The 25,190-nt window shown below is 36.7% G+C and overlaps 1 protein-coding gene across 1 annotated transcript in view; it reads left to right on the top strand.

The window, feature by feature from the left end:
- The window catches only part of FGF5 (fibroblast growth factor 5), an 18,651-nt gene extending 6,905 nt beyond the window's left edge, over positions 1 to 11,746 (top strand). Inside the window, 2 exon segments of the mRNA XM_008069355.2 lie at positions 1,427 to 1,530; positions 11,399 to 11,746. Of these exon segments, the coding sequence (XP_008067546.1) occupies positions 1,427 to 1,530; positions 11,399 to 11,746 (452 nt within the window).
- The last annotated feature ends 13,444 nt before the right edge of the window (positions 11,747 to 25,190 follow it).

A 25,190-nucleotide genomic window follows, 5' to 3' on the forward strand; every position in this document is an offset into this window, starting at 1 on the left:
AACCTGCGGGCTCAGGCAATCCACTCACCTCAGCCTCTCAAAGGCGCGGGATTACAGGCTGTGCCACCGAGCCCGGCTGTTTGAGTATTTTTTAAGAAACCAAGTTGAATAAATAAGTTGCTGTGTTTGCTACAATTATAGATGCTAACTTACATTGTGTAATATAGTGCTCAATAAAGTAACATATATGAATTTACAAACTATTCCTTTTTTGGTAAATTGAATAATTTTATATGTACCTCAAATACTTCAGGAAGAAGTTGTTATTTCAAGAATACCTAGTGAATTCTCTATTAGGCAGAGTCCTATTGAGTTACTCTAATTAGTATATATGCTTAGAATACTATAGATTGGAATGTTGAGATGTTCTTTTTTTCTCCCCACTCTCCTCAATTTTTTTTTCTTCCTTTTGTTACTTTCTAGGGCAGCTCCTTTTTTAGCTCTGGTGAACTATATTATTTTACTCCTCTTTTTTTTTTTGGTTGATACAGGCAACTAACAAAACACATTATGTTTTTCTCATGTCTATATAACATTGTATATGCATTTATGATAAACAAGCAGGCATTCCAATTATACACAGACTTTGAATTTTATGTTCTTAAAATATTCTAAACTGTAGTGTGTGTTTCTCTTGACTCGGTGGGTGTGGACTTTGAAATTGTTGTGGGAGACAGAGGGACATTGACTTGATGATGCTAACCATGAAATACACATAAGCAGCAATGTAATGAAATAGTTCATAGAAGTTTTTTCCAGGAAATGACTCAAAATGCAAGATGTCTCAAAACATAATCCATTGAACACTTTATAGGACCGATCATCTCAAATTGTTTACAATGCTTTCAGTAACTTTTTATGTGTATGTGTAGTCTTTAAATGAGTTATTCATTTAAAAGACTGAGTACAGTATATATTTATTTGTAACTACTATTATATCATGATGACTAGAGAAGAAGAATTTATTTTATGTAAATAAGTATTATTTTCCTGCTTTCAGTGGCTTATACTGGTCTTGACCACAGGCTTTATATGCTGTTGTATTAAAAAGAGTATATTATTTTTGATGGAGAAGCAATGAATGAGAATTATTTTGAAAAAACATTTAGAAAAATAAGTATTTTTAATTTCTTCAGAACGTGAAAAGACTTTATTGTTAAACTTAGTTTGCTAAAAGCAACTTATTTGTCAAAAAACTGATGAAGCAGAGTTAAATTTTTGAATTTAAAATTAGTCATTTTAAATGAGCACTAAATGCTAGTCCTTTTTTTTTTTACATGTGAATGGCACAAAAAATAAGGATGCTAAATACTATGTTTTACTAATCTCCGTAATAAAGAATGGGAAGAATTTATGTAGAATTTTGATTATTCACAATGATATATAGAAGAGTCTGTGTTTTATTTTGGGATTTCTGTCATCCTAGGTATTTTGGAAATATTTGCTGTGTCTCAGGGGATTGTAGGAATACGAGGAGTTTTCAGCAACAAATTTTTAGCGATGTCAAAAAAAGGAAAACTCCATGCAAGTGTAAGTAGAACCACTTTATATTTGTTAAAGGTGTTATGGAGATTTTACATTTGTAAAACAACAAAATGATTTTCCAAATTGGTAGATAAGACAGACAATTTTCCCAGAAAATTATTTTTTTTTGCAAAATTATGTGTGCATTAACCTAAAGAATTTTATGTTTCTGCAAGTAATCGTTTAAATATTTTATTTACTTGAAGAGACATTGTAGAGTCTACAAAAAGTTTTAAGGTTAAGTGGTGTATTTGGAAATAGCATTCACAAAGTGGTTGCCATCATTTATTTCTTAGAGGTGACCCAAATAAGGAGAAATATTATGGTAAAAATAAATTACATAACATTTTATATGTACAAGTTGATAATGATTGTGTGTGTGCTTAGTAGACGGGGCTCTTATTTAATTTTACAAGCTACTCATGATGCCAAGAATGGAGTCTCAGTAATATAACACATTTTTATACTAGCGAGTAGGGAGGGGAAAAAACAATAATAAGAAGACTTTAACCTGCATAGAGAAGCTTTATTAGATTAATTTGAAAACATTATCTTGTATTTTTGTTTCATCAAAAACAATGACTTCTTAATACTTACTGTGAAGACTAATTTCTGCATTCTTAAAAATTTCTGCAGACCACTTATACATCTTGTAATCGACTTAAAATTTTTTATTTCTTTGCTTTGCTTTGAAAATGCCCATTTTAATTTTAAAACATTTTAAAGTTAATAAGTATGTTTAGATTAGTTTTCCCACTCACAAATTCTGTCTTTTTCTTTTAGTATGTATGCATGGTGCTTAAAAGGGATTTATGCTTTTTCTGTGGTGTATTAAATTTCTTAACATTAAATCATTTAAAAAAGCAATTATTCTTTAAACCTAGTCACTAAATTCTCATTTCCTGTAGTTATTATTAAATAAACAATTGAAATACAACTTTTTCGATGTTCAATGTGTATAGAAAATTTTAATTGAGTACAATCAATTTAAACTACTATTATGATTTTTATTTTATAGACCTTTAAAAATTCAGTAAGGATTCCATTTAGTTCAATGTGTAAAAATTTTACAGTTTTCCTTACTTTAACATCTAAAGGTGATTTGTTAATACCTTTTGAAAAAGACAGTAGAATTCAAGTAATTCCTATAGTCATTTGAGGATTAAATGAGATAATACATGCGAAGTGCTTAGAATAGTATGTGGTACATCATAAGTGCTCAATACATAGTGCCTGTTATTATGTGGTAACAATCTAAAATATAAGTATAGTAAACTACTAAAAATCTCAGTTTATTAGATAAATTGAAAACCCTTGTTTAGTTCTTTAATCACCTATTTATTACAAGAGCTATACAATGATTATTATTTCATTTTCTGAGCTGATTATTATGCTGTAGCAAACTATAATACAGTATACACAAAATAATGTTTTATTTTTTCATTTATTTATTTTAAGGGATACAATTCTGCAAAAATAAGACATTTTATTTTGTTAAAAATAAATTTGATTTTTAAAAATCTACATACAGGATAGAAAACAATGATTGCACACAACAGAACAGAATAACATTTCCTTAGTCTACTTTGTAAAATATTGAAATACCTTCAAAATCCAAGCATCATAATAATATCATAATGCACAATGCATGTAAAGAAACTTTCTCTTATTGGTTTGTTTCTTTAGATTGAAAATCTTAACTTTTAAGATAATCTGATTTATGCCCTAGTACATGCAAAAAATAGACTCAACTTGGAACAGCTTAAGGAAAATTGCCACAGAAAGCGAGGTATTACAGATGGAGGCCAATTAGAAAGGTCAAGCTAAGAGGTTAGGATACATGATTCCTCTGTCAAATGCAAGTAACAAATTTCTAGAAATTTGACCCAAATGTCTAAGGATGGCTGGCTGAAATAATGCAGATAATGCAAAAACAGCATCTGTGATTCTTTCTCATCTTGGCAGGCTGAAGTTATTTCATGCAATAATGACTTTTTAACAGTACAAAGCAAGCCCTGCTCTTGTCACTCACTGAGGCTCTTTGATAGAAAAGTCATTCTGATGACTTTGAACGGAATTGCAGATAAAAAATTAAGCCCTTCGATTATGTGGATTCTTTCTAAACCAATTGTCCAAGTCCACTTTCTCTTATCTGAGCTTTTATTAGCTCTTTTTCTCTAGGTGAAAACCTAATTAAATTATAAAGTGATTTATTTTTTAAAGAAGTTAAATTTCTAAATTGTGTTAATGCCAGCAATTATCAGTTTCATGTCCAGCTGGTTTCTTTCCTGTTTTCAGTTTCTAGTTTAACATGTCTGAAATGTGTTATTATAACTTTAAATAGGATTGTTTGATTTAGTTTTGATTTTTGCAACTGTATGTTATTATGAAAACAACTAAAAACCCTTATACTTTTAAAACTAGTGGTGAAATTTTGAGTCGCTTTAAATTAGTAATTGTGCATAGGCATTTAAAGAGTATCATTAGTGTTCTATCTACAAAGTTAAGTGTGAACCAGAAATGTCAAATATTCATATAATTCTGGAAAGAGTAATCTCCCTGTATTGAGAAATATTCTTGGATAACTGTAGATATTCAGCTTGGTTTTCATAGCAATAATCAGAGTATTAAAAGTTAGTTACTAGGCAGAGATAATGTACTTTCATAATTCCTTAAAAGCTCTTTTACTCACAATACCTCATTAGAGAATGAGGTGAAGGAGTCTCAGAGTTGCTGAATTATTTTCCCAAGGTTAACAGTTAATGAGTAATTGAACCAGAAAATACCTTCTTAGAATTTTCTCTCTTTCTCTTTAAATGCTATAGTGCTTGGTAAACAAAAGTTATCTTGAAAAAAGATATTAAATTTTGTTTGAAGCCAATTACATTGTTTTCACTATTATTTTATAGGAATTAATAAGTGCATGACATAATATATTCATATTACACGTAAAAACTGAATACTGTGGCATACCCTTCAAATATGTATAACACTTTAAGATATTTAATAGGCAAATAGGTAATTTTAGATTTGTAGTTAAAGTTGCAAATTTCCCTTCTCCTTTCAATTTGCACCTCCTCTCTTCTCTATCTCTGTTTCTCTCTCTCCCTGCCATTCCTCCCTTTTAATTCAGAGTGCTCTCTCCCCCTCTCTCTCTGCCTCTTTGATTCAGAGCACTTTTTCGATTGGCTTTTTTTCCATCTACATTTGTGTCTCTGATACTTCGTTTTAGAGTCTAGAAAGGAGAGCATGTGTCCACCATAGAATGTATAACAGATTTTTACAAACGTTGGCTATTCAGTGTGATGATGAATTGCGTCTTCCTCCCAAGGTGAATTTTCAAAACAGAAAAGAGATCTTTTTTGTTCAGAGAAATCTTCACTTAGTAAATGCTTCATTGCTGGTGAACACAAAGATGGCAAACTGAAATGGCGGCCCTGAATGGTTAGAGTTAGGCAACATTGATGCTGATTTGATTTTCATGCTGTTTATTAATTCCATAGAAGGTTTATTTGAGTGTCAACCATTTATATGTGCCCCTAATCTACATGCAAGTCTCCTTAAGACCTATACGGTATACTCAAATTATACAGTGCAGCCAGATCCCTACCTTGCGGGCTTTTTCAGCATTCTTTACATGGATGAGATGTATGGGCTGCTCCTTGTCAAAATGTATCAAGAATCATGGAGAGTAGGAATAGATCATTGCTTCCCAAAGAACCACAAGGGCTCGTCAGAGCCACATCTGTGGCCCCCAATCTCTTTCTCAGCACAATCCCAAGCTGAGGTGCCTTTTTTTTCTACCTTTGTCTCTGCTTATTCTTGCTCCCTCCTCAGGTTTGGTGTTCATATTGACAATGCCATACAGAGCCTTTCTAGATTGGTCTGAGGAGGTCCAGACGAAGAGTTGAGTGTGATGGTGAAGAGGAAGTTGGATTACCTGGGGCTGAATCCCACTCTACCACTTCCTAACTGGGCCATTTGACTTCATTTTTCTAATCCTTAGTTTTATCAACTACAAAGGAAAACTAACGTAACAAGCTCTTGTGGCATTTAAGTGTTTTAAACAAGAAAATACATATGAGACACTTAGAGTAGTGCCTGGAAAGTAGTTTGTACTTAATGTTCCACCAGATCTTCCTAAATTTGCTCTCTGGCAGCTGTTCGATGATCCTCAATCACTTTTTTTTCTGATTTGGGGGTCAGGCAGCTGTGACCCTTCAGTTATTCACACCAGCCCCAAATCCTGTTTATAATTGACCCTTTCTTCCTTGGGTCCAAGGTTTGTGTGTGCATGGTAGCGCCTTATCTACTGGGTTTTCCTTTTTCCCAGGAACCTAATTTGAAAGCAAAATTCCCAGGTTCAAACTCAAGCTCTTAAAGAGGCAAGGATTTCTTGTGGTCATACTGTTGCAATTCTTCTGGGATTGTGTCATTCATCTTGTTTTTTCCCTAAATAGTACATATCCTGGAAAAGGTGATTATCATATATTCTTCAGTCTTTTCATAAAGTATGCTGCATGATAGCTTATTGGGGAAAAGTATATTAGCTTAAAGATCTGGAGAGAAACACGTCGTAGAATTATTTTTGTTTCTTAGGGTTTTAGGGGATCATGTTTGGAAGGAAAGCTAATTGCAGAGTTTACGAAACAGGCATGGAATGTGCGCTTGGTCAGCCCTGAGCAAGGGCTAGAAGGTCCTCCTTCCCTGGTTCAGAGGGTGCCAGCTGGCTTGCCTGGGATTGGAGTCTGGACTAGACTTCCTGAGCTGGGGGAACAGTGAAGAGGAGTCGGGAGCCCCTAAAGCTGGGCATGTTCACTGAAAGGGGAAAGGAGGCTTGAGTTACACTTATCACCATCGTAAAAAATGACTTACTAAGCACTACATTCTGCCAGTCAAAACCAGGAGTTATGTCCAGGCATTTGGATAGAATTTTCCCTTACCTCTAAGGGCTTTCAATTTACATAGAAACATTGAATGGCTAGTTATTCAGGCACAAAAATGGGTTCAGGCTCTGCCTTCGCAGTAGTTTTATACTAGGTAGGTCTGGTAAGAGGGTCCGTTTTACTGAGGAAAGCTGGGTGTGATACATAGACTGTTCTCTTCAGAGATGCATTTTAGCTTAAAGTGAGAGATAGTTTTGCATTTCCTTGGGGGCGTGGCGCTTGTTCATCAGTATTTTAACGTGCAACAACTTCAGAGCTAGTACTACTAGACAGCAGCCTGGGAAGCAGCCTTGGCTTGTATATTTGCATAGTGCTATGGAAAGGGCTTTAGTCAAGGAATCAGAAGACTAGGATCAAAATTATGCTATGAGATTTTACAGTTTTTTGTTTGTTTTTTTTTGAGTTGGAGTCTAATTCTGTCGCCCAGACTGGAGTGCAGCGGCCGCTCCCGACCACTGCAGCCTCGACCTGCTGGGCTTTGGCGATCCATCCGCCTCAGCCTTCCAAGTAGCCAGAATTACAGGCATGCACTACCACGCCCGGCTGATTTTTTGATTTATTGTAGAGATGAGTCTCGCTGCCCAGGCGGGTCTTGAACCCGCGGGCTCAGCCAATCCACTCACCTCAGCCTCCCAAAGGCGTGGGATTACAGGCTGAGCCACCGAGCCCAGCTGATTTTACAGTTTTGTAAAAAAATATATATATATATTATTTCAGAAAAAAATCCCTTATTTGTTTAATTGATCCTGTTTAATTCCAATTTGACCAAACTTGTCTTTGATAGAATATTCTAGTTAATCAAAGTTTTGCTTTCTTTGAGTTGAATTTGACCTTCTTTTAAAACTTCATTGTTTCAAATGGATCTTTCACTGTGAGAAGAAATGAGAAGAGTCAAGACAGTGTTTTTCTTTTTCTTTTTTCTTTCTTTTTTTTCTTTTTTCGGGTAGGAGTCTTACTCTGTTGCCCAGGCTGGAGTGCAGTGGCATGTTCATGGCCACCACAGCCTTGACCTGCTGGGCTTGGTGATCCTTCCGCCTCAACCTTCCAAGTATCTGGAACCACAGGAGCGCCACCACACCTGGCTAATTTTTGTATTTATTGTAGAGATGAGGTCTTGCCAAGTTGCCCAGGCTGGTCTCAAACCCCTAGACTCAAGCAATCCTCTCACCTCTGCCTCCCAAAGTGCTGGGATTGACACTGACTTTCTAATAAAAAAGTTATTTCCCCCAATAGCAGTGTGTTTTCCCTCCTCAGAATCATTTGAATATGCAAGCAAAAATTGCTTAATTTGTTACATTTTTTTCATGTGTCCATTAAGAATATACTAAACTACTTAGAATTAGCTGTCGTGAATGTTTTATTTTATTTTGCAGTTGTGGTTTGTTGAATGTGACTTGTTTTCACACTTGCAAAATCAAGGAGAAATTAAGGAGAAAAACATCGATAATTTAAGGCAACGAAGAACACAGGCAGGACTGCACCTATGTTGTTTTCCACTGTAAAGGTGAAAACTAGCACAGTGCCTGACCTACAATATGCAGGCAATAAATATCTGTTGAATGCACTATTGAAAAAATAAATTTGAAACAAACATAGGGAATTTTTTGCAAACATTTTAATGATTGCTTTTGTTGCAGCTTAAGGCAAGTAAATGATGGAGTCTCTATTTCAATAACTAATTTGCCTCTCTACCTTTGACAGTCGAAAGAGTCTGTCAACTTCATTCTTTTAGGAAAATAATGCAGTCCTGTTATTTTTAAAGTATATGTTTTATTAAAGGACTTATAAATCTTATAATTCAAAGGAGATTTTAAAAATGAACATGAGCTTGAAGAGTTATCTAAAATTTTCTAGTGGTAAATGCATGTATCTTAGTACCTGTAGCTCAGACTTGTACTACCTAGTGGCTTTCGGCTATAAAGATGTTCGGTGCTTGGCATTACTTACCGCGATGTACCATGTAGGGTCACCATCTTGACTGAGTGAGGACAGGAATAGTGACAGGAACAGTCGATCCCTCAAGAAGAAACTAGGTCTCCTGATGAAAATCTTCACTGAAATGTTTATTTCAAATGGTTCTGTTCCATCATAGCTGGAAAACATTTTAGACAAAACATTAAATTAGAAGTCAATTAAGAAATCCAAAACCGTCTGACTGCCTTTACTCCTGTGTTAATGTAGGGTCTGGAACAGCTGAGGAGCTGTGTGGAGCTTGTGGGTTTTCAGAACTTTGGACATTTCTACTCTGTGTAATATGTAGATGCTTTTGAAAAATCTGACGTCTGAATAGCCATCTCCTTAAAAGGCCCGTCTTAAGAAAGGACTTTAGAATATTAATCTTGAGTATGAAAGGAGAAAGTTTTTAGATGGAATAATTTTGGGGTGTGGGGTGAGTGGGTTTTCACTCATTGAAAGGCCCTGTGTAATTGATATAGGTTTTAAAAACATGCTATGATATGTGTGCATGTGTGTGCACGTGTGTGTGTGCCTGTCATCCACCTCAGTTAAAAAGTGACATGTTCTTTATTTTCTTGGACATTAGTGGGGTAAAATAATAAATAATGCAGTGTATTTTAAAAATTAAACTCTCAAAATTGAGTAAAGCAATTGCTGCTATTTTTGTAAAATAGTAGAAGTTAGATCAAGGTATAATGTATTACATGTATTTTAAAATGCTGTTCAATTGCATTTGAAGAAAAAAGTTCAAGGTAGGGTAAATATACCTGCTACTCTTTTTAATGTAATGTTCCACACCTTTCTAAAATGTTTATTACCCTTTTATGGAGGCAGAAATAGTCCAGATGGCCATTAGCTCTTACTTTAAAGTAAAACTGTGGGATTCTCTAAATAAAAGGAAGAGCCCTTTTAAGAGTCGGGAGGTTGTAGACAAATCTATATTTAACTTGTAGGAACAATCAATGTGTGGTTTCTAAAGTGATGTTGGCATGGTAGTTTTGGCCTAAATGCAGGCTGGCTAGTTGTAAGACAGTGTGAGAGTGAGACCATACCAGGTGGTAAAACACCTACCGTTGGCATTCTCGAGCTCAAACCTAGATATAAACCGGTAGACTTGTGGAGTATCTACATATGTAGCCTCATGCCCCCAAATAAAGAGCTTTATTGATTGAGCTGTGCTTACATGTCAATAACTCCCATAAATGGTTATACATAGGATTACTGTTCTATTGAAAATGCTCTGGTGTTGCTTGTCTTCTGATATTGCTAGTACTTTGCACAAGTCAAAAATTCCATGTGGCTTTCAACAGTGGATCTCTGTAGATTATTTTTCAGCATTTGGATTTTCAGATTTCAGTGTTGGGATCTGTATTCCAGAGAAAAGCTTGGCATTATGGGGAAAAGCAAGGGAAGAAAGTCTCTGTTAATCTGTTACAGACCCTCTTGGTCTGATATAGATGTTTTATAGCTTTTAGTGTTCTGTGTAAAGGGGACAAAAATATTTGTTATTCTCAAACCAGGAGCTTTGTGGAAATAGTGTTCCCTGCTATTGTGAAACTGAATAGTCTGGACTAGTATAGGACTCTTACTACTTTGGGGGTTATGGACTCTTTCCATTTTGATGAACGCTGTGGATCCCTCCCCTAGAAAAAATACATCTCACGATTGCCGTATGGGTGCAAGGCTAATGAGTTAGGAGGCTAAGGCTGAGAGTTTAATTAGCAGAATTGGTTTGATTGCATGTCTGACTCCAGGCTCATGCTTTTCCCCATTTTCCTATACTTCAAATTCCACAATGTGGCTCCCTTTTGGAGCTGGTCCTAGACAACCTTGTCAGCCTCATCCCTTGCATCCTAAGAGGAAGTCACATTGAACTACCTACAGGTATCCAAAACTGTCTCTCCAGGCACAGTGGCTCATGCTATAATTCCCACACTTGGGGAAGTCGAGGCAGGAGGATTGCTTGAGCCTAGGAGTTCAAGACCAGCCTGGTCAAACATAGTGAGACCCAGTTTCTAACTGAAAAAAAAAAAGCCATGCTGACTTGAACACACTGTTCCTGCTCCCTGAAAATCCTTTCTCATTTCATTAGCCTCTCTAGTGTCTAGTTGTACTTGAAGACTCAGCTCAAATGTCACCTTTTCTAGGAAGACATTCCTGCCCTCTTTCCAGCCATCCTCACCCTCTCAGATGCCCTTCCTCTATGCTGTTGTAACTCCATTTATTAATCTACACCATGACGGACATCTACTTGTCTGTTTTTCCACTATTTTGTGAGAATTTCAAGGGCAGAGATTGTGTGTGTGTATAAGTTCTGACTGAATTGGTGCTAGTGACTCCAATGAATTTTCTTCTTCTTGCGGACAAAGATACTCTCCTGTATCACATGAGTAAAGATATATTTTCTTCCTAAAGAACTCTAACACATGCAATATTAATAGGGTCCATATGCCACCCCTCTCTCAGCAGCATCAGTCATACTGATAACATTGAAATATCCATGCTTGCTTCAAAGGAATAATTTGACCCCATTTCTCTGACCACAAATTCATATTTTACCAGGCAATTCTTAGTAATATAATTTGATTTATTTTCTTGGTGATTTAGGAGGAAAATAAACTTATGTTAAAAGATTTTTAACTACACAGTTTGAAGTATTTTTGAAACAGTATGCAAATGTATTAAGAACTCTGGATATTATTTTTATGTACATTGACATTATGTCACCAAGTATGTAGTGAAAAGAAATCAGTGTTACACAGATAAATGAACTAGATATACAGACAACAACAGCAAAAAAGGAATTTTAAAGCAACTTTAAAAGATGCAAACATGTCTTTATAGAAAAGAATTGATTAGGAAGGGCAAAATTCATAGAATTCTTGATTTTTCTTTTGGGTACATGACCTCATCTTTTATTGCGTGTTGAAAATATTACCTCAATATAAATTTTCTCTTTCTTTTCTCCCTAGGCCAAGTTTACAGATGACTGTAAGTTCAGGGAGCGATTTCAAGAAAACAGCTATAACACTTATGCCTCGGCAATACACAGAACTGAGAAGACAGGGCGGGAGTGGTACGTGGCCCTGAATAAGAGAGGCAAGGCCAAGCGTGGGTGCAGCCCTCGCGTGAAACCTCAACATGTCTCCACCCATTTTCTACCGAGGTTCAAGCAGTCAGAGCAGCCAGAACTTTCCTTCACAGTCACTGTTCCTGAGAAGAAAAAGCCACCTGCCCCTATCAAGCCAAAGGTTCCCCTTCCTGCCCCTCGGAAAAACCCCAACACGGTGAAATACAGACTCAAGTTCCGCTTTGGATAACCTCATCTTGACCTTGTGAGCAATTGTTCTTTCACCTCAGGAGTTTCCATCGGTGTCTTCAGAGCTCCGAAGAAAAATGTCGGACACAGCTTTAGCTGTAGATGCTATGTTGAAGTCAGGTCATCTGTTTCAGCATGACTGAAACAGACATGTTTTTTGATGGGAACCGAACTGGAATTCTTGGTACCAATGCAGGGAGTGAGCTGCTTTACTGCAGTGAGACATACAGCCTCTTGCTTTATGCGTAGAGTCTATCAGAACTCTGTATTTTCAGAAAGTTAAATAACATGAACTATGTATTTTTCTGATTTTTACGGATCAACCTGAAAAAACATACATAACACATTTTTATTTTGGGTTTCCAAAGAATATTTTGATGCAGATAAAATATTTTATTAACTTTTTTTTTTGGCTTTTTGTTTTTTTTTGTAAAAAAAAAAAAGTACCTCTGCATTGAGCATATTTTCTTACTTTTGTTATTTTAATTAATATGAATGACATAAGCAATCATTTCGATGCTGTTTGTGAATTATAAATATGTTTATAGCCTATTTGGAACATGTGGAATTCTTTTGCATTTTTCCTATTCACTGCACTTTTTAATTTTAATTTTTTGATCCATACCTCAGATAATATAAGTTTAGTTTTACATTTTAAAATGTCTAAATCCTTGTCCATAGCACCAAAGGCTCAGGTTGGAACTGTTTCTATGTTCATGACACTGCTAGCCTTTGGGGACTGGGCTGTCAGGGGTGAGAAGTAAGGAGGAAATACAAGGACTTGGGATGGAATTGAAAGTTGGAGACAAGGAGAAGGATCTAGGGTGAAGCACACTAAATCATGTATTAAGATCTGAGTCTATCCTGCTTTCATTTCTCCTTTTATCTACCCCTTGCCCTCATTCTTGAACAGCTGGAGGAATACCTCTTATGATGTCTGTCAAGCAGACACTATGAAATTGGAGTGCTTAAAAATACTTCTGTGACCCTCTGACATCCTACTGCATGGGTCCCCGGGGAGCAAACACTTAGAGGGAAACGTCGGAGATAAATCGCTTAGTAGTTATCTGTGCCAAGGGCCATTGTCAGAAACATTCTTATTATTCAGTCAAACTCCCTCTGAACTTCCTTTCCGAGAGGTAACTATCCCAGTGAACAACTATGCCCTTTTATAAAGGGGCTTCTGATGTATATTTTTAAAAAACTGGCCTTTTGATAGGGGACACTTAATTTGGGAATTGGATGTGTTGAAAATGGCATTAAATTCTCAGCCCAAATACTTAATGCTGGACATAAATCACAGAAAATTTAAGCTTAAGCAAATTTACAAAATTAATTTATTTCCTTGGGCAATCACGAAGTTCATGAAGTTCTGTGAAATACAAATTTCTATGTTGTATTCAGAAATGTGGCCAAAAAAAGGTATAGTTAATGGTTAGAAGTATGACTTTCATCTCAAGAGCAAAAGAGTTCACAGAGAGCTTGTGGTTTGCATTTAAAAATGTTTAAAGTATACTTATAAACCTTATTTTTTTCTCTTAAAGCAAAGTCCAGTTTATTTTGGTGCATAAATGCAAAGTGGAAGCTTACCAAATTGAACTTTTTAACCATATATGCCGATCGCTTTTTTTTATTGGGAAGACAAAACTACACACTTACATTATACATAATATATTTTTAAAAACTCATCTATCCACTCAAACATCATATATATATGCTAGTATAGTATTTTACTCTAAAGCAAATAATCAGATTAAACATTGCTTACATTTAATGCATGACTTTAAAAATATAAAATAGAATGCTATAGACATTTTAAGTAATTTATACTTTTAAATACTCCTGGGTTCAATGAAACGATGAAATTGTGCAAAGATATTGTCACCTCTTATCCACTAGTCTGTCACCTTATTTACACAATATAATCTAAAAATATTTATCTAGTTTATTCTAACCTATTGTGTAGTATAGAGCAGCATACACCAAGTTCTTAGTATACATAAAAAAATTAAGTTGCAAAACAGGAGACTAGTAAACATGTTGCTAAAACAGCAAAGAAAAGATGATGGTGGTGGAAAATAGCAACCCAAGCTGATGCTTAAGTTGTACAGGCCCAATGTTGTCCATGGTTTACATTAAGCTAGAAAGTGATAGTCTATCTTGTACTCCTGGTTTGATTTGATTAGCATATAAAGGTTAAAGTAGGATAGCTACCAAATATATATTATGCAATTCAATAATTCTTAATTTCAAAATGTAAAGCCAAGCTAAAATTTAAAACAATAAATAAATGACAGTTATCTTTAGTTTACTGGCCACACCCAATTATATTAATTAAATTGAATCATAAAGTTACCTATATTAATTAAATAAATTCATGTACAGGACACATGTATAAATATAACTCCTTACAAATACTTACAACTTTTAAGAGGGTTCTTGCTTACGTAGGTTTTAAAAAAAATTATTTTTAACTAACTAGACCCACTCAACATTAAATAGTCATTTGATCATGGTTCTGCCCATTGGAACACATCAATACATTTTATATTAATATTTAGGAGCTGAATTTGCCTAGAATGTAGGTGACAAACATCTTCAGATTGACATGTCAGTTTTATTAACTGCATTACATTTAATTTAATTTAAGATATTCTTTATATTTAGCATTTATGGAGACAAAAAGAGGTTTCTCATAAGATGGAATAACACTTTGGTTTTTACTTAACAGAGCTTACCTTCATTTCTTTTAAAGAAACTAATTTGGGAGTGTGATTGTATACACATTTTCTTGGTTCTTTTGACTAAGCTATATTGGTCCAGCAGTTCAAAATCATGTGAGAATAATAAGGGATACTGACAAAAGTTAATTCCAAATTTTTACACTATTATAAAAAATTTCATATGTATACCATCTAAGGTTTTTAATTTCTTTTATTTTTAAGCTTTTATTTCTAGTAATGAAAATAACACCATAAATCTGGCAGGTAAATTTGTTATATAACTGATCCTGAAATAGAAAATTGAATGATTTTCTTACCACTAATTTTTTTTTTTTTTAACCTTTTCAAAGGAGGGAGAGACTGTGTGATAACTTGTCACATTTTCAATAAAATAAAAGGATCACACGATCAAAAACTTTGATTCTGACACCATGGTTATATTTGCAGCAAATTGCTTGTAGGGTTAATTTAAGAAATAAAAACAGCATCGTAGACATTGCTGCCATGGGAAGCAAACAAAAATAAAGTGCCAAAGGAATTCTACATCCTCTTTAAGGTTTAATTCATTGCTACTTTTACATTCTGATAATGTCAAGTGTTTTTAAGCCAATAAACTTTTAAAAAAATTTTGAAAGAAATAAGTGTTTAGACACAGGGACAAGGCCTATTTATTTTTTCTTTTAGTAGTCAATTCAAAAGTATTGGCCAGTTTTTGAAATAAGCTTATCCTATGATTAAGTATTAGCAGAGAAAAAGAGTTACCTCCTACATCTTGCTCTTTGCCCAGTTTGAAAGTCTCAGGGAAAAGCAGGGATAAGAGCCCAACCTGAGCCAGGTCAGGAGGCATCTTTACATCTAAGAATCCCACACATTCAATCAGTCAGCCAAGCTGCAAATCATCCATCAGTATCTCAGCAACTTTATGTAATGAAGTAATATTAGATTATAAAACGAGAGCTCTTGTTTGCTTTTCAGCTGAACTGATTACAAATGCGCTTGTCTTGACTATGTCCTAACAGGATGTGATTCTCCAGCCCTGGCTTTGCCCTCCACCACTTGATATCTAGCATCATTTCCAGCTTTTGCATTCGTGATTGTATGAGTCTTAAAAGACTGAAAGTTCTAGGAGATAACAAAAAAAAGGCGGGGGCATGATTCCTCCTTGGATGAAACTAAATTTATGTCCAGATGAAACTAAAAGACAATCACATAACAGAAAAAAAAAAAAAACCTGTCAATAAAGTAATAAATATAGATGTTTTTAATGACCTTGTCTTAGTTAAGAAAAAGACAAACTGAGAAAGTGTGAGAGTAGATCAAGAGATTTGCAAAGTGAACGCTGATCCTTGGACTTAGCATTTTTTTATGAAGTCTGTCAAAAAGTTGAATTAATCAGGAAGGAGATAATCGGGGTAGCATCGTTGTTGATAATAAATAGATCTAGGACCTTAATTAAACACGTAATTTTTATTTATTTATTTATTTTTGAGTTAGAGTCTCACTCTGTCGCCCAGACTGGAGTGCAGTGGCTGCTCCTGGCCACCGCAGCCTCAAGCTGCTGGGCTCCAGCGATCCTTCCGCCTCAGCCTTCCAAGTAGCTGGAACTACAGGTGTGCACTACCACACCCGGCTAATTTTTTTATTTATTGTAGAGATGAGGTCTCACCAAGTTTTCCAGGCAGGTCTCAAACCCACGGGTTTAGGCAATCCACTCACCTCAGCCTCCCAAGGCGTGGGATTACAGGCTGAGCCACAGAGCCCGGCAACATGTAATTTTTAAAAACATCTCTTTTATGATTAAAGTTTCACATTTTCCATGAAGTCTTCTCGAAATTCATGAAGAAATATGGATAATCTTTATGTGACATCACTCCACCAATTAGGGTAGCTCAGAACACAACTTTCTATCACCATTCCCTCACTTTCCCAATAATTCAGGAAGTATTTTCCGAAGTCCCCCTCCTTGCACAAGGTGCTCAGCTAGTGAGACATTTCTTTACTTGCTCTTTAGCTGTTTAGTGTGTTATTGGTGGATATTTACATTGATATACTCTTATAGTTTGAACTTCTGAAGGAAATATATCTGCTCTTATTGCACATTGCTCACTTGAAGTGCAGGTTAATAAAAAAGACTTGAGAAACGCTTTTAGCTGACAACAATTTTGAATGATGCATCCTTCTGACTTAAGCACTTTGTAGAAGCTATTGGATATTCTACTTATTCACAGGACTTAGTGTTCAATTTTAATTATAGGTTCCTGGCATATGTTAGCTTCTCTAAACTGTTATTAGGATGACTATACGTGCTGAGTAAGATTTATTTGATAAAGACGATGTTGAATAAGAGAATATAATGTTGCATATGTAATAGCTCCTACAGTAAGAGTAAGATCATCCACTGCCCCTCCCACTGTGCTTGAACTTCTTAAACACGAAATTTGAGACCAAACTTAAAATATCAGGCACTTGCAGCTGCATTTAAGTATCAATCAATGTCATCATACGGCACTTCAATTTCATTGCCAATCATAAAAATAGGTTACTATGCAAATCCTGGTGGTTATGCTATTTGTAGGCCAAACGAGCAGGCCAGCGGGATGTCAGTAGGTGTCAGTGGGAGAGTGAAGACATTTCTTTTTAGTAATTTATTTCTAGATGTGTTTTCTTTTTCCTTTCCTCAGATAAATTCTCTCTGTACCCTACAGAGAGATTAGTGAATGCATAATCGCACGGTGACAGGCCCAGTTCCAATGTGTTTCTCATTAAACTCTCTGTTGTTCCCTCAGTGGGAAATGGGGAACTTTATCAGATTTTCATATGGGGAGGTGAATTTCTGCTGAGGAGGCAACATGATGTCTTTCACTCTCCAGAGTGCAATTACGGCTGAGCCTCCACGGCAGGGCTGCATTTTATGACAGCATCTCTTTGTGAGATGTGTGCCCCCATATCCTGACACAGGTTATATATTTACATTTTTTAAAGCTTGCTAGTTGTCCTACATTTGCATCAATAAAGGGTTTCTGAAAGTGAGCACCTGTTACCAGAGCAGTAGATGTACAAGGAGGATATACAAGGACTTTCCATAACAGTCACCATCTTCAAGGAGCATGAGAGGGAATGAGTTTAGATTTTGGAACTGAAAAGTAGCCTAAAAGTAGTACGTTTTCAGTCAATTTTCATTTTTTGCATGAAGGACGCACTGCAAAGGGGTGAAAGCGCGTCTTCTATTTTAAGCAATGAAAGGGTAACAGTCATCACAATGACGAGTTCCCTGAAGCCTTGATCCCTGTAAGTCATGAATGGGGGGAAATTGGCCCATTTATGTTGCCACATTAGTTGCATCATTACATAAAAAATTGGGTCAGATCTGAGAGATCGTGTTTTTCACCTTAGGACTCATACTGCCTAAGATTCCAGCCTTTGCCATTTGGAGAACAAATGAGAAAAATACATACCCCAGCCTGTGAGTACACAGCACAGACCACAGATTTTCTCTACTATACAAGAGTGCTTAATGTTCAATGATACAAAATCACCTCAGTCTAGCAAAACTCCAAGGACCAAAGGAGTTGAGCAAATCGAAAGAATAATGGTTTCTTGGTTGCTAATCATTTTTGGCAGAAACACTAACACCTTTCTAATAAAAGCTTCCAATGGTCATTGTACCTCACACACCTGGCATGATGCTATAGTTTGGGGGACTCTGACATTCTTGCTTATATTATGGGGACAGTGAATTTTATCTTTTGAATACTATATTCAGATCTCAGTAGGTTAAAAATGACACTTATTCTTGCCAAAATAATTCAATACTTTGGGTCACTGTTTACCACAATAGACCCAAGATCTTAAGCTGTAGCTCATATTATATATTTTAGAAGTAATGCACAAGTTCTTTTGATACTCCCTTTGAGAATCTATAGCACAAAAAGTGTTGCCTTTTGACCTACAGGATGTTGTCAAAGATGCAAGATGTTTCTATGCTCATTTAAAGACCATTGAAGATACAATAGATCATAAGAAAATGGTATGGAGGCTTTTCTAGGAACAATTTTCATCTGCTATAGTTAACATTCTCTGATAGCTGGGATTAGAAACGCAATATTATCTGATTTCAGGGTTGCTCAGATTTTGGACAAACTGACCTGTGCTTCCCAGAGACTAATTTATTTCCTGAGACAAGAATGTCCACAGCACAGACACAGTTGTGTGAATTAAAAAGTCAAGACGTGAATGTGATTCTGAGTCTTGCTTAACTGTTTAGCTCTTTTTCTACCTGTTTGCTAGAAGCAAAAACATTGTTAACAAAGTAGCACATTTTTTATAAAACACCACCTCCCACTGTTTGTCTTAAATAAAGGATTATACATATCAGACTTCCTTTGAGAACAGCTGCTGCTGCTTTTTGGACTGCCAGGATTAGTGCAAACAAACCTCCCCCAGGGCATTTTGGGGGTTGGCAAATATTGCTGTGTCTACTACCTTCGTGTACAGAGGCACCTTGCGGGGGTTTCAGCCAGCGTTACTGTAACATTGGCCTGCAGTCAATAAATATTTCATGTCTCTTTCCCCGGGGGTGTGCTCAGAGGACCACCCTGCAAGTGTCTGCCTCTGTGGTCACAGCTTAGTGCCGTGGGCGTAAAAGTGGGTGTGGAGCCAGAGGCAGGATGTGCAGGCAGGATCCGATGTGATTAAAATTTGGGATCACTAGTCTGGCTTTAGGGAATCTGGAGACTACTTCATGTCAACACTCATTCTGGGAGGAGAAGCAAGTCCACCAGAGGATTATCATAGAGCATCAGAGTGACTCACTCAAGGGTTAATGGAAGGAAGCATTCATAAGAGGTGAGGTTGCAGAGAAAGAAAAGTTTCTTTCACTTCCCACCAAGCAATGTAGAATGTCTTCTTTTCTCTAGAAACAAACTCTCAAAGTTTCCAGAAGGTCCCAAAGGTTCCAGAAGGGACCCAAACAGGAAACAGTGTGTGTCTCCTTTACTCTCTAAAACATGTCATGAGTCATGCACTGAAACAATAATATGCTAAAGGGACCAAGTGAAAATCTAGCAAGCGGAGGGACTCGGGGATTGATCAAGATTCAGTAATTACCTAATAAAAAGATTCAAAAGCTAGGGAGAGTAGAACCAGTTTTGTATCACTTAAGACAGTAAGAGGACGAAAGAAAATAACTTACATCAATGTTGGGGTCTAGTGTTAGCCTCCGTCCACCCCAGCAGAGGGTAGGTCTAGCTGCTGTATGTTGCCTTTGGATGGCTTGCTGAACCATTCCCTGTCTGTTTTCCATAGATGTTGGTGGAGGCCCTACTGCATGCCAAGTGCAGTACACTAAGTATTGCGTTCACAAAGATAAAGAAGACACAGTGCCTTCCCTCAAGAAGCTAGGAAAAGCAAGCAATTAAACAAATATGCTCTAAGCAAGTCATGGGAGCGGGTCTGGGCTCTGTTGGCAGTTATAGTAGTATTAGTAACTTGACTGCTGTAATTACTATCCCCGTCTTATTACTTCTGAATAGTCCTTTTTAGTTTTAGTTTGACACTTTGAAGTTTCAGAAGATATTCAGCTATATTATCTAATTAGATACAGAGGTAATCCACCTAAAAGAAGCAAATAGCTTCTAAGGTGTTGGCATTTAAACCCTGCATACTTTGGCGCTTGGTGTTTCCCTCTTAAGTGCTGTGACACTCACCCCCAGGTGCTGATAATGCAGCTGCTCAGGGCTGTGTCTGTAACCCTAGGGAACTGCCAAGGTTATACCTGTGTCCTGAGCAACTAAGGCCAATGAGGAGCTGATTCAGAACTACAATAGCCTAGCTGCTTTCCTGCAGTGTTTAATCAGCATGACAGGCCAGCCATACCAGCTTTTGAGCACCACTGGGACCAACTGAGGCCTCTGTTGTAACTATACAGATCACCTTCTCCCTCTACCCTGTCCTTTTTACTACTTTACAGATAGAGATAGATAAAACACCACACTCCTAGTTAAGCTTCAATTCCAGATACGGAATTACTATTTTTTTTAGTATAAGTATATTCCATATATTGCATGGGCATCCTGTATTTTTGTCTGCTAAATCTGACAACACTACTTACAATATGAGCACTCCCCAGTAAACCTCCTGAGTATAGCTTTCAGTCTCAAAGTGTTTCCAGGGAATGCATTCTCCGGAAAAACATGTTGTGGTCAATTAGACACATGGGAGTAGCTTGGATGCTAGAGAAAAGTGTGAGGGGAGGATGAAGAGGACCCTCTTTCTAAGTTTAGGGGAATATATTTCAACATTCTTATGGGCATAAAGAGCTTTAGACTCATAAGCAATGCCAAATTCAGACATTCCTGTGGCTATACCAACCCCAACATATTCATCCAGAGCATGATCTTAAGGTCTTCACTCTTGGCTCCACCTCCCAAAACATTAGCTGTGAGTGTGTGTTTGTGTATAGTATACTAATGCAATCAATTTGTGACGTATTCCCAACATTTCTGAAAGTATCTCAGGAAGTTGATCATCCTCTCCTTCATAAAACACATTTCCTGTTTTACAAAGTTCCACATGCTGCCAGCCTTGCTAACCACCTTGCTGAATGTTTCTTCCTACCTCTCAGGCTAACTCCTCTTCTGCCCAACCTCAGAACCTTGCAGGACCCCAAGGTTCAGCTTTCATTTCTTTCCTCTCTGTCAACTCACCACCCATGTAATGCCACGCCTTTATTAAATGCCATCTGTAGGCTGATGACTCTCAAGCTTAAACCTCCAGCCTTGGCCTCTCCCAGAACTCCAGGTGTGCACAGTCATCTGCCTGATTTACATGGCTACAGAAAGTCTCAGGGGCATCAGAAGCCCAGCATGTCCAAAATGCAGCTCCTGTTCCCAAACCAGTTAAGCTTCCAGACTTACACAGTTTCATAAACAGCGTGATGATTTACTCAACAACTTGAGCCAAAAAAGTGAGGCATCATTCCTGTGCCTTTCCTTTCTTTCATCACCCTCGTCCAACTTGCAGCAACTCCCTTTGTGTAAACCTTCTGATAAACTCTGAGTCCTATCGCTTTTCTCAGTTTCTACTCCATATCTCATCTCTAGCTGGATCTGTTGCTGCAGCCTCTCAACTGGTCTCTCTTCCTCTCACTATCATGGATTTTACAGAGAAGTCAGAATGAATTTTAAGAGAGAAATCACCTCGATTTCCTGTTGAACACTCTTCAGTGGCTTCCTAGCCTGCAACAGTGGATCCAGCCCTTTCCTCATTCTCTTGTTCCATCTGCTCTCTTCTGCGTTAGCACAGAGGCCTGGGATGCCTTTCCTTCAGCCTCTCACCCCTCCGTGCTCTCTTGAGATGCCTTCCCTGTGACTCTGTTTTATGTGTTTTCGCCAGGTCATTCCATCTCATTCGCCCTTTATTTTCACCAGCGCCTTCTTCACACTCTTTAATTGTTTTGCACATTCTGTATGAACTGGGTTCCCCAGGGGCATGTGAGTCGTCTGTCTCCCCGCAGGAGGATGCCACCACCTTGCAGAAAGACACTGGGTTTGGCCCATTCCCTGCGGTATCTCGGTCCCTGTCTGGTAGTGGGCTGGCCACAAAGGAGATGCTCGATATTTATCTGTTTAATTGAATGACAAGATTCTTTATTTTTAAAAAGGCTGATCATAAGAGAGTTGAAAGTAGGAAAATACACAATTAGTGAACCAGAATGATTAGTCAGGCTGTAATTTCAACAAGCTGTCCAACCAGAATGTTCAACTTTGTCTGAAAGTGCATTTCATTCTCTGCCAAAACATGAATGGGAGCTCATAGAAGTTCACTGATTTTTCAGTAAACTGAGTTTTTTAGAAGTATTAAGAATGTCTGAAAGCCCTAGTGTGGTATAACCATGTTTGCAAATTTCTTTAGTCAGTCTCTCTTTTCCCTTGCAGAATCCGGCTAAGATTCTAAGGATCCAGTTTTATGATAAACAGTTAAAAGTAGAGCACTAAACAGCATATTAGTATTAATAAATATGTGTATGGCCTAAAATTTAGACATTCACTAACAAATACATATGCAAACATGTATGTATATGCAAATAGATATAACCACTCTCTGATTAATTTTAGGATGATACATCAAAAGGAATATGAATATTATACTTTTTCTCTTTTCAATATTAAAACTAATGGCACATTATAGCTGTACATATTTGTGGTGTACATTGTGATATTTTAATACATCTATGTTATATAATGATCAAATTATTATATCTATAATCTCATGTATTTATCATTTTTTTGAAATGAGAACGTTTAAAAACTTCTAGATATTTTGAAATATACAATACATTACTGTTCACCACAGTCACCGGATTGTGCAAACACCAGAACTTATTCCTGGTACCTAGTTGAAACTTTGCACCCATTGCCCAAACTCTCCCCAACCTTTTGCCCCCCTCATCCCATCTCTGGTAACTACTGTTCTACTCTCTGTTTCTCATGGTATCAACTTAAAAAAAATATTCCACGTATTCTGTTATTTGTCCTTCTGTGTCTGACTTATTTCACTTAACATATATCTTCCCTGTTCATCATATCACAAATGACAGGATTCCATTTTAAAATAGCTAAATAGTATTTTATTGTTTCTATTTACTACATTTTCTTTATCCACTTATCTGTTGTTGGACACTCAGGTTGATTCTATATCTTAGCTATTGTAAATAGTCCTGCAATATACGGGGCAGTGTAAATATCTCTTTGACATTCTGATTTCATTTTCTTGGATGTACACCCAGTAGTGGGATTGCTGGATCATATGGCAATAATATATGTATTATTTATTTATTTATTTATTTATTTTTAATATAATTATCACAGTGCACACTGGGAACTGAATCATATGGCAATTATATATATACATAATATGTATATTATGGAACTATATATATTTGTAATTCCATAATTGCTATACTAATGTGCAATTCCAGCAACCATGTGTAGTGTTCCTTTTGCTCCACATTCTCACCAATACTATTATCTTTTTGATAATAGTCATTGCAATTGGAGTGAGGTGGTATCTCATTGTGCTTTTGATTTTCATTTCCTTGATGATTGTGACGAGTATTTTTTCAAATACCTGTTGGACTTTTGTTTGTCTTTAATTATTTGCTGTTGAGTTGTTTGAGCTCTTTATGTATTCTGGATATTAACCACTTGTCAGATGTATAGTTTGCAAATATACATCTATTGCATTATCCTATTCTGCAAGTTGCTTCTTCACTCTGTTCATTGCTTCTTCCATGCCTCTCTGGCTAACCCCTCTTCTACCTGACTCAATTTTCATCTCTTTTCTGTTCTCTCTGTAAACTCACCACCTGTATGATCTCATGTTTCTTTGCTGTGCAGAAGCTTTTTAGTCTGATGTAATCCATTTGTCTATTTGCTTTTGTTGCCTGCAGTTTTGAGGTCTTATTTTATAAATTATTGCCCAGTCCAATGTCATGAAGTATTTCCCTTATGAAAATTGAACTGTGAAGCATTTCTTTTTGTAGTTAATAGTTTTGAGTAAACCTTTTTGTAGTTAATAGTTTTGAGTAAACCATGATTAAATGAATGAGTACAGTCAGTTCTGTTATAACATTTGCTTTGAAAACAGTAACGTGTTCCAACTCAATTGATATAATAGGAAACAACTTGAGCATAATGTGAATTTTGAGTTGGCTTATATGCAATTTCATCTGTGAGAAACTCTAGCTACTTCAACTGATCTGAGCTATGCAGAAATGCCTGCTATATACTTCCATATACCTCATGAGACCAATGAACCACACCTGTCTGTACTGGGTGTTACAACTTTCCACCGGATTTCAGATCTCCCTCCTTCTGTCCAACTGTTATGGACTGAATTGTGTTCCCCCAAAACTCATATGTTGAAGCGCTCATCCCCAATGTAACTGTGTTTGAAAACGGGTGTTTTAAGGTGATAGAGTTAAATAAAGTCATAAAGTCCTAATCTTTTAGGACTGGTGTCTTTAAAAACAGGGGAAAGGATGCTAGGGCTCTTTTTCCCCTCTTGCACGAGGAAAAGCCAAGTGAGGATGACAAGAGAAGCAACCTTTAACAAGCCAGCAAGAAGTCCTGACCAGAAACTGAATCTGCTTGCACCTTCATCTGGGACTTCTAGTTTCCAGAACTGTGAGAAAATACATCTGCCACTTCACCTACCCAGTCTGTGGTATTTTGTTAGGGCAGCAGAAGCTGACTAATGCAAGTCACTTGACGATAAACTACAACTTTAAACCGTCTCCATTGCTACCCTGGCTATGCAGGCCAGCACTGTCCCTCCTGTTAATGTCCCCTTTCAACCTTTTTGAATTTTTCCTTTTTGTTCTGTTCCCTTTTATGGTAGAAGTTTCTTTTCTCTTTTCTCTTTTATTTTACATAGTGCACATCGGGAACTTAAGTACAAGCAAACTTAAGACATTTTTAAAGGGAAAATGCCATATTTATGATAGCATTCACATACTTATTAACATTTTAACATGTTTAAAACAGAGTTGTAGCCGGGCTCGGTGGCTCAGCCTGTAATCCTATGCCTTTGGGAGTCTGAGGTGAGTGGATTGCCTGAGCCCGCGGGTTCAAGACCCACCTGGGCAACTTGGCGAGAACTCATCTCTACAGTAAATAAAAAATCAGCCGGGCTCGGTGGCTCAGCCTGTAATCCCGCGCCTTT

The sequence above is a fragment of the Carlito syrichta genome, unplaced genomic scaffold, assembly GCF_000164805.1.
Source record: "Carlito syrichta isolate Samal-C Ts95f unplaced genomic scaffold, Tarsius_syrichta-2.0.1 Scaffold311948, whole genome shotgun sequence".
NCBI lineage: Eukaryota > Metazoa > Chordata > Mammalia > Primates > Tarsiidae > Carlito > Carlito syrichta.